This window comes from Triplophysa dalaica, chromosome 12, assembly GCF_015846415.1.
Source record: "Triplophysa dalaica isolate WHDGS20190420 chromosome 12, ASM1584641v1, whole genome shotgun sequence".
Taxonomy (NCBI): Eukaryota; Metazoa; Chordata; class Actinopteri; order Cypriniformes; family Nemacheilidae; genus Triplophysa; species Triplophysa dalaica.
Window position 1 is genome coordinate 13,308,179 of NC_079553.1, and position 11,823 is coordinate 13,320,001.

Consider the following 11,823-nt stretch of genomic DNA (forward strand, 5'->3'; position numbering starts at 1 on the left):
ATCTAGGTCACGAATCAAATAAGCAAATTTGTGACAATGTGAGCATGTAAACTGTTTTGTGGAGAATGACAGATTTGCTTTTATTAAAGCACACAAAACACTTATAACATTATAAATTTACACCGGAATAACACAAATCATCAGGTTTCGCACAAACTGATCTCTGAATGCATTTGGATATTAACCAAACTGAAAACTGAATAAGCTGTAAACATGAATGTATGCATTCATAAATATCTGCAAAATTATATGTAAATAAAAAACAAGTAATGTAAAGTGGTTATTTCTTAAAATCTATATTTTTCTGTGACTGGAGAAGCAGCAGAACTGTTTTAGCCATAGAGGCCAATAATGTTCAATTGGATTTCATTGCGATGCATTTTTATTGTTTAAAATACAACATTTGGCAGGTTCTCAATTAAAAAGGCGTTTAATAGCATTACAGAATATAGGCCCTTTCAGAACAAGACTCAAATAGGTAGAGAGATGGAAACGAGGATGGACGTGTAATCCTTTTAAGCCCTTATTCATTTAATTTAAACATCACAGATGATTAGAAGTGATTTTAAGTCTACCCTGTTCACATAGCAGCTCAGATTAAAAAATTGACTCGTAAGCGCAATGATGACAGAACGCCTTTGAAGTGTTATACATTTTAAACAGTAGTGATAAACTCAGGTGTAATGAATGCGCATTAGTTTGCAAGAGCAGGAGTGCCTCCGTGTGGCTCCCAGACAACATATTGCACAGACAGCCGGGGAGATGGGATATGAGACACGAGACACTTTTTACTCTGGATGAGATCCAAACAAGGGAAAAGTGACATATTTTAAACCTTCACCTGTTAATCTAAATGATAATTTGTTTTTATAAGTACCAGGTAATACTTTTGATGTTCAGCCAATATACTTTAAGCATAGGGGCATTTATGACAAAGTTTGTTAGATAAAATCCTTTATTAGAGTAGAATCTTACATTAACTGATCACTAAGCTTTAAATTAATAAAATATTTAAAAATAAATAAAATATTTTGAGATAAAAACAAATGTAAATTTCTTGTGTATAATTAATGTGCAACATTTCAAAATAATGGCATCAAAACAATTCTTGGGAAAAACAACAACCACAAGACAGGCAAAAAAAGAACACCGAAGCAGTTTAAGATGTTTATTTTTAAAAATAATTTGTGTACAAAACATACATAAAAAATGTATATTGAAAAGAAAGTCTTAAATTTAAGACATCATACATTACATTCAAAGGACACCTGTATGCAGGTGAGAAGACTGTTTAGCCCATGAAGATCCTTTAGCATTTGACAGTTAAGGATAAAACTGCATTGGCACGTCACTCTTCTCTGAACACATGAAATGAATGTGCCGTCGTTGACCAGACCCCCAGCGTTACCCAAGCTACATTACACATAGGTCGGTTTTAGGCTCACAAAGGCCTCGGGAACACAATGATCTAAGTTTTTATGCAAGAATAGAAGTAGTGATCTTTAGTTAAAAGTGGAAATTTGTTCTTTGTGAAATGTTTTGTATAGGGTGATGAGCTTTAAAGGCATAGACCAATATCTCCATCTAGTGGTGCATTACAAAATCAAGAGTCCACGAAAATGGATTCATTAACAGTAGGAACACATATATAGATGGAACAGGTTAATGTGCACATTGCCGTAAATGCATGCCCTATAGCAAAAGATGTGTAAACGGATGCAAAGACTAGCAAACCGCAGATTTAAATAAATCTGCTTTAAAAAAAAAGCTTTAAATAAAATACACACAACACTTAAACAGTGGACATATGTCATCACACATATCTGAAGGAGGAAATTGGTACATAAATGATCAAGCACTAAACCCATCTCATGGCACGTAAACTGAAGCGCAGGTTTCCAAAGACCATCAGATGGGCAAGTGATACACAGGAGATCTTAGCATGCGCAAAACCACAATCCCACCAATAGAACTGGTTGCGACATGGAATTGAACATGATAAAAACTTTGCACACTGAAAGTGATCTATAGTGCAACATCAATTTACATTCAATTTTAAAAATAACTTAAAATTAAACTAAAATCAAACAATAAAAACTATATTGCACAAAAATATACAGTACAAACTGAGTACAGCCTATAGCTGTTACCGACCAGACTTAAAAAAAAAAAAATAAAATATGAAAAGCAACAGCAAACCAATAAGAGCAAAAAGGAAATAATCAAATAGAACTTTGAAGGCAAAACAACGGTGGACGTGTCAAACAAAAACGGGTACATTCACTGGACGAAACAATTTGCACTGAAGAGCAGAGGTTTTGTCTTCTGATGTGTTAAGCAGAAGCCACTGCGATATGAAGTGCTAACCTTTGACCCATGGAACCCAAAGAACGTGGGCCACTTGCTTTCTTTCAGAAGGGAAAAACCTTGCGGCACTGTCAGCTAAGGCTCATCGGAACAGTGTCCCTCCTCCTCCGACGCCAGCTGCTACGACTGTACTGCGGGTGATGTCCTCTGGTGCCGGGCCCAGTGTTCCGCTCGAAACCATTGACGTGGGGAGGCCCTTTTACGACAAACCTTTGTCCGTTCAGAAACTAAAGCAAAGAACCAGTATAATTCCATGCTGAATTATAGTTTCGTACAGTATATAGCAAGTAAAATCTTTAAAAATGTATTTAAGAAAAGTTTTACAAAAAGACATTGGCCTCTTACTTTAGTGTGGTGACTGGGGCTGGATATAGAGCTGGAATAGACAGGTGAAGACACGTGTACAACTCCATTCAAATGAGCTGACCCGTCCATATATTGTTTGCCTGGTAATGGGTGCAACTGAAACAGAACGATTCAAAACACAATGAGTTAACCAGAATTTTTTTTTACAGAAGTCCATAATAGTCTCCACTCAAAAAATAACGCTGTGCTACGCCATGATAGAGTTTATATTTGTTTGTTCTAAATGCAACCAGAGGAAACAAACCAAAACCAGTCAGCAGTGTGTAAAAAATGCAAAATCTTTGTGAAATAAGAACTCTAAAGGGCGGTTTCCCAGATTGGATTTAAACCTAATCTCAGCCTAATTTAAATGTTGGAGATGCCTTGATAAAAAAAAAAAAACTTGCACTAACATATCTTAAAATATATCGCTGTAATTATCCTAATCTAACCAAGGCCTAGTCCTAGTTTAAAATAATCCTTGTCTGGGAAACCGCCCCTTCGTTTACTGTCTGCTGCCAGTTCCATTTCTGAATGAAACCCCTACAGTTTAGAACCATCACACATATGATTGCTGCAATAAAACTTATAAAAAACTGCAACAACAGACTTACCTGACTTTTGCATGGCAAGAATGTTCCAGGAGAGTTTACTTTCCTGTAGGCTTTGTGGTTTGTGTCGATTACACAGGACACGGGGAAGATCTCATGAAGAACTGAAGCTCTGCTCGGTGTGTCAGAATCCTGATCAGAAACACACACAACTGAATAGCAGGAGATTTCACAATGCAAGCCTTCAGCTGAAGAAAGTGCTAAATGAATCTGATGGAAAAGAACTTTAAGAACGTTCCTTTAATGACTTCTCTAGTTGTAGCATCAAGAAAACTATACCAGGAACTTACAATGTCACTTCCAGACAGCGAGGAAACGGAGGAAGATGAAGAGGATGAGGAGTGCTGTTGAAGGCTGGTCAGAGACACAGGTGAGCCTGCACTGTGTGGTGATGAATCTCTTTGATGCTCCTCACTTGAGGTCTGCTCTTCTGAATCACCTCCAACATCCTTGGCTAGAACGAACAGAAAGTGCACATTAAACAGGCCCCCAAATTATATAATGTTCAAATTATTAGAAGTGAATCCAAAGTTAGAAGTTCTATTGTAACAAAACTCAATTTTTGTTAAAGGCACAAAATGCAATTTCATGCTAGATGTCTAAAAAAGGTGCAGATGGTGCGGTGTAAAGGTGTAGAAAGATGAGAGTAGACCTCTTTACCTCCACTTACAATTAGGGATGGGTATCGAGAAGCGCTTCCATTTTAGAACCGGTTCCAAATTTCTAAGAACCGAAGATTCGATAGGTTCGGTTTATTGATTCCTGACTTTTTCCATCACTCGCGAACGGCAGTGAACATTTTACAGTTGTATCTGTCTGCCAGGACATGCCAGAACAACCTTATCTCACTTCACACATTCTTAGTTCATTACCATCGACACTATGAATGCAGCAAAAGTTTAAAAGTTTGGTGAAACTTTGAAAAAAAGATGATAGCGTTGCCACATGCAATAGATGTGGAAAAATATTTTGTGAAAGGGAGGAAGTACCCCTTGTATGATGAAACGCGTCATTAATCTAAAGAACTACGTCGTGTTTAAGACTCTCAGCCTTGAGTCCTCCTGATACAATGCACCAGATAACTTCCAGCTATTAGCAGCATCTCCCACTCAAACAAAACTGATTGTCTTTTCATCTCTCTGTATTTTGTACGCAAGGTACTTTTTTTAAATAGTGATCACAATTAAACACATGGAAGCTACAGGACAACTTGTTCTTGATCATTAAAATTATTATAATTTAAAATAGACAAGTCAATCACTTTTTAAAAATGAATGGTATTTTATTCACAAACAACCGTTAAGATAATGGACGATCTAGCCACTGCATGTTATATATTTTATGACGTATTTATGTGTTATACTTAAATAGTTTGGGTTCGTAATTGCTTCTGATAATTCCTTAAATGGAAGTGTTGTTCATTTAATTACTTGACAAATTGTCACAGTAAACAGTTACAGCCTACTGGTTATAGCCTAAATGTGACAAGAATAAAAAGTATTTACTAGTTTTTTTCTGTCCCCAAATAAATGTTGGAATCAGAACAGAGAATAGATAAGAAACGGATTCGATAAACTGAATCAGAACTGCTAAAATTAAAACAATACCCAACCAAATCATGTTTATGGATGAAGTAATGATACTTCATCAAACAGAGTGGTTTTATTAAAACAAAGTTGTGCGCTAAACACTACACTGCTACTGTCATAAGCTTAGGTCGAACACTTATGTCAAAACAGTGAGTCTTAAAAACACACAAAGTATTTCAAGAAAACTAACAGCACTACTTTCAAATCGCTTTCATGACTCTTTGATGTCATACTCGTTCTGCACAATAGTGCACCAAGTTGAAATCACCCATGATTGCTACGGCAGTTGAAGTGGAAACAGAGGATAACACTGACTTGCAACGCAATGAGAAGGAACGTTACAGTGGTAAACATTGTAGATTTCTCAAGAAGTACACAAGTGAACTAAATATAAAGGACTATGGTTTATAGATTTTTATACAAAAATCTTACATATTGTACCATGAAATCTTGTAATATAAAGTTTTTTTTTTTTTTACTTAAATTCCAATTTTTATTCAAATATTATATTGATAGAAGTTGCTACTTGTATAGTAGTTAATCGTTTAAAAACTAATTTGACATTGTCAATAAGCCCTTTAATTAATTACTCTGACTCCGTTGCACAGGGTCCTACCTTTAAGGCCTCCCCGAATATTGTGCCTTTTCCCCCACTGTTGAATGATCCACTCCCTGAAGGTAATCACTTCTTGTGTCACTTTAATGATACGTCCTAATGTGCTAAAAAGAAAATATCAGGTATTTAAGAGACAGTCGGTCAGCTGTATTCAACCATAAGAACACAACTGATGACATGTTAAAAATCAAACATTAAACGAAATTAACAATTCAAAATCTAGACATTCACGCAACACGTATAGTATTGGCATGCATTTTGCTTCTATCCAGTAGTTCCGGCTGGGACTGACCTCTCCATGTTTCTGTTAGGGTAGGAGCGGGACAAAGGCAACACAGCATGACTTAAGATGAGGTATGCATAGTTAAAGACTTCCTTCACCTGCATGGCACCGTATGAGCTCCGTCCAACATCATTTCCTAAATAAAAAAAACATTTAAAAACAACACTGGCACATTTCCCTTTATTTAGCTTTTTTAAACTTATGTGGTTCACAACATTGTTGTGTGATGGTTCAAACCCCCCCCAAAATTTGGCCATCAATAATTAACACTTTTGTTAAAACCTGTATATGACTATCTGCGGAAAGAATGTTCTGCAGAAAGAATGTAACTTAGAAGAAATGTGTTTTGGATCGTACATTTTAATGTGAACCAACCCTTTAAAGCTGTCATATTTCAATTTAGCCTCCATGACATTTCTGTATGAAACCTAATTTCAAGGTTATATCTTTACATGGGTTGAAGTAAAAATAACAACATTTTCCATAAATCATTCTAACGGTTTGGTCTATGCCTGTTAACAGCAGTGCTGGAAACACTGATCTCCGTTACTGCGTTTCATACCAGGTAAGTTTGGGTCCTCAATGCACAGCATCGAGGGTCTGTGTCCGTTATTTAGAGCCTTCATGATCTCCTCTTTAGCCAAGACCGCCCCACCGTCCTTCACACGAATGCCCATTTTTAGATAATTAAAATGCCGCCCGTACAACTCGAAGAACTCGATGAGCAATATGCCTAAATTAATATTAGAAGCTCTGCAGTCTATTCTGGGATGGAGCTGTGGAGAACAGCAGAAAACATAAGGATGCTTTCTTAGTTAAATGACAAATCAATCTCTTATTAACATTTGATCAATCATGCAATTCCTCAGGGACGCCATATAAATAACATGATTTACTATTATCATTACTGTCAAATGGTTCGATACGTGATGACTAAGACGAATGGCATCATTAGTAACAGTGATAAAAATGCCTGCCGGAAAACACTGTGCATAACGCAGCATGAGAATGACGGGCGAATGGTGTCTCACCTGCAGGAAGCTGATGGCCATTAAAATGAGGCTGTAGGAGCTTATACCTCCTGTAAACACCTCATTCAGATCTCTCTGGAGCAAGAACTGCTTCAGGACGAAGATCAGGTAAGGCAGCACGGAATATTTCTGAACCAAACCCAAAAATGATAAAAAACAAATACATTATTCAAAGGACTTTATGCTTTCTCTGCTTGACTAGATACATGCTACATTGCAAAAAGAGGTGTAAAATGGCTCTAATCCAACACTGGTGTCCAAACAGCCAAATCATCGCTTTAACACCACGTGTACACCAGAGGTGGCGAGACAAGAGGACAAATTAGAAGCCATTATAATTTTTTAATTGCTCCACACCGGACGTGGGGCGATGCCACAACAGGTCCGGTGTAGACACAGTGCAAGAACTTATGACCAGACGCATTAGCTACAATTGTTCAATTCACCTATATACTGTAGAAATTAATACGAGTTTACCTTAAGATGATCCTTAATGAAGCGAGCTGCTTTGACTCCAGTTTCAACATTAAAACTGATGTCTACCTTCACATCAGTCACTCTGTCCGTCAGTTTAATAATTGGTACCTGCACAAAGAAAGATTCATTATGAGTATTAACAATGTCCCTTTTTTAAAATCACCTTTTAATGTAATATGCATCGTTGCTTTCAAGCAAACCTGCGCCTTTTACAATTAAAATATCTGTCAGTCAAAATGTAATTATGAGTTCTGTCGGCACAGACTCCAAGCCCATGGTTTCTTTCTCCTGATGAACACCAAGATATTCTGAAGATTGCTTGTAACCAAACAGTTCTTGGCAAACATTGACTACCATAGTAGGAAAAATGACAATGGTAGTCAAAAGTTCCCCAGAACTGTTTGCTTTTCTGCATTCTTATAAATTTCTTTCTATTGACCAAGAGATTTTTTAAAAGCATGATAGTCAATGGGGGCCATGAAATGTGTTCATTAGAACAAAAACAAATTCTACAGATTTGGAACAAGTCGATGGAGAGTAAACGAAGAACTGTTCCTTTAAGGATATCCATGTCCAAAACATTAATTTACATTTATTAGCATTCAGAACCTTAAAACCTCTTCCAAACCCCTCTTCTATCAAAACAGGTGAATGGTTTTTGATGGCATTCTGCACTTCAGCTGAATCAAATTAAAGGCAAACTTAATGCTTCAGTCTATTTAAAAGAGTGGAAGAGCATTCACTGTGTCCAACAAAGACGTCCTGTATAAGAAATAGCTGTGCAATTCAAGGAACTTCAGGGTGTCTTTAAGAAGATAAGTTACTATAACCAACCGTAGCTTTGTCAAGAAGTTTAATGGAGAAGGGCTCAGCCACATTCTTCTGTCTGAGGGCCTGTTCAAGCTGCTGTAGAGGTGGATGCTCCCATTTCCCAAACACCACCAAGTCAATATCGCTACATTCCAGTAACAAAATGTCCAACATTCAAGCATCAAGTTAACATCATTCAGAATTTCACACGATGTAAAACATATGTGGATGATCAAGTACGATACCTGGTAGGAAGATAAAGACCAGTACTGAAGCTGCCAAATATCTGAACCTGAAAAGAGAAATAGCACTTTTAAAAAAAAGCTTGGCAACAGGCTATTAAGTGCTCTTCACACTCCAATCAACATCTCTTTAGTATACCGGCCAACAGTGGTCAAACTCAGAAATTGATCTGTTTTGTAAAGCAAAGATTATACGTGACTTATCCTTCAAAATATGAACTAAGTTAATAGGGACACACACAGACTATATCTTTGTCAGAATGTTGCATGCCAAAACCTGTTTAGAAGCATTTGAAAACTAGCAAACATTGACAATAACACAAACACATTAAAGCGTTCTCAAAATCCTTGAAGAAATTTCTGGATGCTGTTCCCACCTTTGCCGCAGGCCACAGATCTTTGACAACAGCCTCAACACGATTGACAACATCTCTCCTCATCGCCTCCTCTTCAGGACGTGGAGACATAAAATGATAAAAATCCACAATCTCCTCATGGAGGCTACGGAGGACAAATACCACAAACTTTGTAAAACAACATTCATATCCTATGTGCGCACACAAATGCTAAACCTCACCTCTGCTTCTAGTGGTGTAAAATAAGAACCAACGACTATCGTCAGTGACGCCTGCTTACTACAGACATGTGTTTGAAGCAAATGACGAAAGCTTTTCGTATATAAACATTTCTTTAATTTTAATTCTCTAATATTCTTGAACAGATGGCATTATGCTTTTACATGCATTTAGTTGGGAATTGTAAAAATGCGGTTGCCTTTAAGCCTGCTTTTCTGTCAGATCCATCCGGACCTTTGGGCTCTTTCAACAATAAATTGGATTTATAATAGAAAGTTTATTGGGTAACACTTCATTATAGGGGGCAATTCTCTCTATTAACTAGTTGTTATTAGCATGCCTGTAATGGCACATTGGCTGTTTATTAGTACGTATAAATCACATATTCTGCATAACCATACTCTACATCCATAAACCTACCCAATACCTAAACCTAACAACTACCTTACTGACTATTAAAAAGCAACAAATTAAGAGTTTAATGGGGGAAAATTCGTAGTTAATTGTTTGTTAATAGCCAGAATTGCCCCCTATACTGAAGTCTTAACGTTAAGTGAATTATTTGGCATGTCAGACTAATTATGGAAGGCAATTGTCAAAGGTTATTGCAGGTGTATTAAAATGTCTGGTTTCAATCACAAGAGAGATAGTTTACAGTGAGCATGAAAAAGCAAGTATTCTACCCATTTCATTACACCTCAATCCCAACTTCACAATGATACGCAAATATCTATATTGAGTAACAAATTAATAATAAAAGCAAACGTTCATTTTGCTTTTCAAGGGGGTTTTAATCGTTAATGTGGCCTGGCATAGCCTGAAGTTTGTACAGACTTGCTAGACTCTGCATGCTAAAATGTTACCGAGAGACTGAAAAAGCAGATAAACTGGTGCTGCTTTCAAGACACGTCGGATTTGGGATATTTCCCCAACACAGAACCGGAAGTAACATCGGGATTGAGTAACATTTCAAGTGTCAAGTAACATCAATACGTTGATGATTTAGTAGCATTATAAAAGGAGTAGTTATTAACATAAAACACCGACGTTGAAGAAATTCTTTCCGGGTTAAGGTTGGGAATATCTTAAATCCGAGGTGATTTGAACGCAGCATTAATGACCCACAGACTGACGCTTTTACAGCACGTTGAAGGCCTACGTAGGTTTTCTGACGTTCGCTACTACATTGAAACATGCAAATGCGGATGTAACAGCCCTACGATGTCTTCCGAGTTGGATACATGTATGGACTGCATGTAATTCGCAGTTTAACGGCGTTGGTCTCTAAGGTACTTCGTCTGGAAATGTTGGCTGTCGCCAAGCCAATGTAATGAAGTCAAACTGTCACCCAGAGTAAAGGAGCTTCTCTTACCCATTAATGCCTGGGCTGTATCGTCTGCTTGCCCAGGGGGTCCCACATAAATAATTGCCACCAGCGTGGGACAGAAAATAGTTCGTTCCGTATGTGCTCGCTTTATTGTCATTTCTCTTTCGCCCTGGATGGTATTTAAGCTGGTTATCCGTTACTGTGTGCGTCTGTTGCCGCTGAAAACGCTGCTGTTGTAAAGAGTTATTGACATTGTGCATGTGTTCGGTGAAGTTAAAATGAGGTTTGGCTGGAGTGTTCATACTGTCACTGTTGCCAGATGAAGAGTCCGATTTCGGGCTGTCAGTTTCCGAATCCCCTGAAGATAAAGGCGATAGAGAGTCACAACCATCGAGTCCGGCGGGGGTAACAAACGGTGCTGGGGGATCCGAACACGGGTTTGGGAATCTCACGGGTTCAACGTCGTTAATACGCTTGTTCGTGTGATCGCTAACCGCTTTGCCAGGCGTGCTGGTGGGAATCAGCGTTAGCCGTTTCATGAATCCGACCGGCAAAGCAGGTGTGTTCACCCGCAGCTGATGACAGTGATTTATCCGTTGCGAGGTTTCCCACACGCGCATCCATAAAGCGTTGGCAGGTCCTTTTAGTTCGGGTTGACTCCAAGTGACCCGTGGATCCATCCAACTTTACCTTCACAAATCTCTCTCACACACGCACGCCTGAGGGCGGACAGGCGCCCCGAGGGTTAAACGACTTACGCGAGTGTGCGAGATGCCAAGTAGAAGTAAAAAAATGTCAGGAAGGACTCAATAAATCGAAATGACGCCTCTAAACAAGCCGATGTGCGAACTGTTGTTTCCAGAGCATTCCAATATGGCGCACACAGGGAATGTCGAACCGAGTGCGCATGTCTGTGGAAATTTAAACCCTTGCTGAAAGTGTAACACACCCCCTTTCTAGAACCCCACCCATTTATTTATCCAGTTGAAAATCTGCGGGGCAACTGATCGGTGAAATGCACTGAAGCTGGTATATACAGTAAATTAAAATGATCTTTGGCAAATTTCTTGTTTGGTTGCATCTGTTGGCATAACATTACTTTATGTTGAGTAATGTCAGGTTCATTGTTATGCATGTTCATAACTGATGCAAAAACGACTACATACAGATATGAAATCATATGCAATAAGAATAATACTAATGTAATTTTACATACTATCATTGGGTGGCAGTGGTTTTTAGGGTGAAGTAGTAGCCAAAATAGACCTGGTTACTACAAAAAATGCACAAAAAAACATACAGTTCAACAAACAAGATGAATTAAGATACAGTAATATATGACGTTAGGTCAATATGTTAACAGACCAATTGAAGAAAGGATCTCCACCTTATTACATAATCATTCCCTCAACAAGCTGTTTTCTCACCAAATTACTAGTTATTCCTTTACTATCAAAAAGCATTTAGAGGAGGAACCTTACCTATAGTATAAAAAGCCATTCAATTAATCAGAGAAAAGACCATATTAAATGCCCATAACAAACTTTGTG

The 11,823-nt window shown here is 37.9% G+C and overlaps 1 protein-coding gene across 1 annotated transcript; it reads right to left on the reverse strand.

The window, feature by feature from the left end:
* Window positions 1-1,154: 1,154 nt before the first annotated feature.
* LOC130432478 (terminal nucleotidyltransferase 4A-like) lies at window positions 1,155-11,277 on the reverse strand. The gene is made up of 13 exons (XM_056761842.1): window positions 10,319-11,277; window positions 8,749-8,872; window positions 8,375-8,421; window positions 8,154-8,274; window positions 7,320-7,427; window positions 6,843-6,971; window positions 6,374-6,587; window positions 5,821-5,947; window positions 5,529-5,632; window positions 3,614-3,777; window positions 3,327-3,455; window positions 2,713-2,829; window positions 1,155-2,594 (listed from the first exon to the last, which is right to left on the reverse strand). Exons 1-13 carry the CDS (start codon window positions 10,951-10,953, stop codon window positions 2,439-2,441), a joined length of 2,175 nt encoding a protein of 724 aa, XP_056617820.1. The 5' UTR covers window positions 10,954-11,277; the 3' UTR covers window positions 1,155-2,438.
* Between the last annotated feature and the right edge of the window lie 546 nt (window positions 11,278-11,823).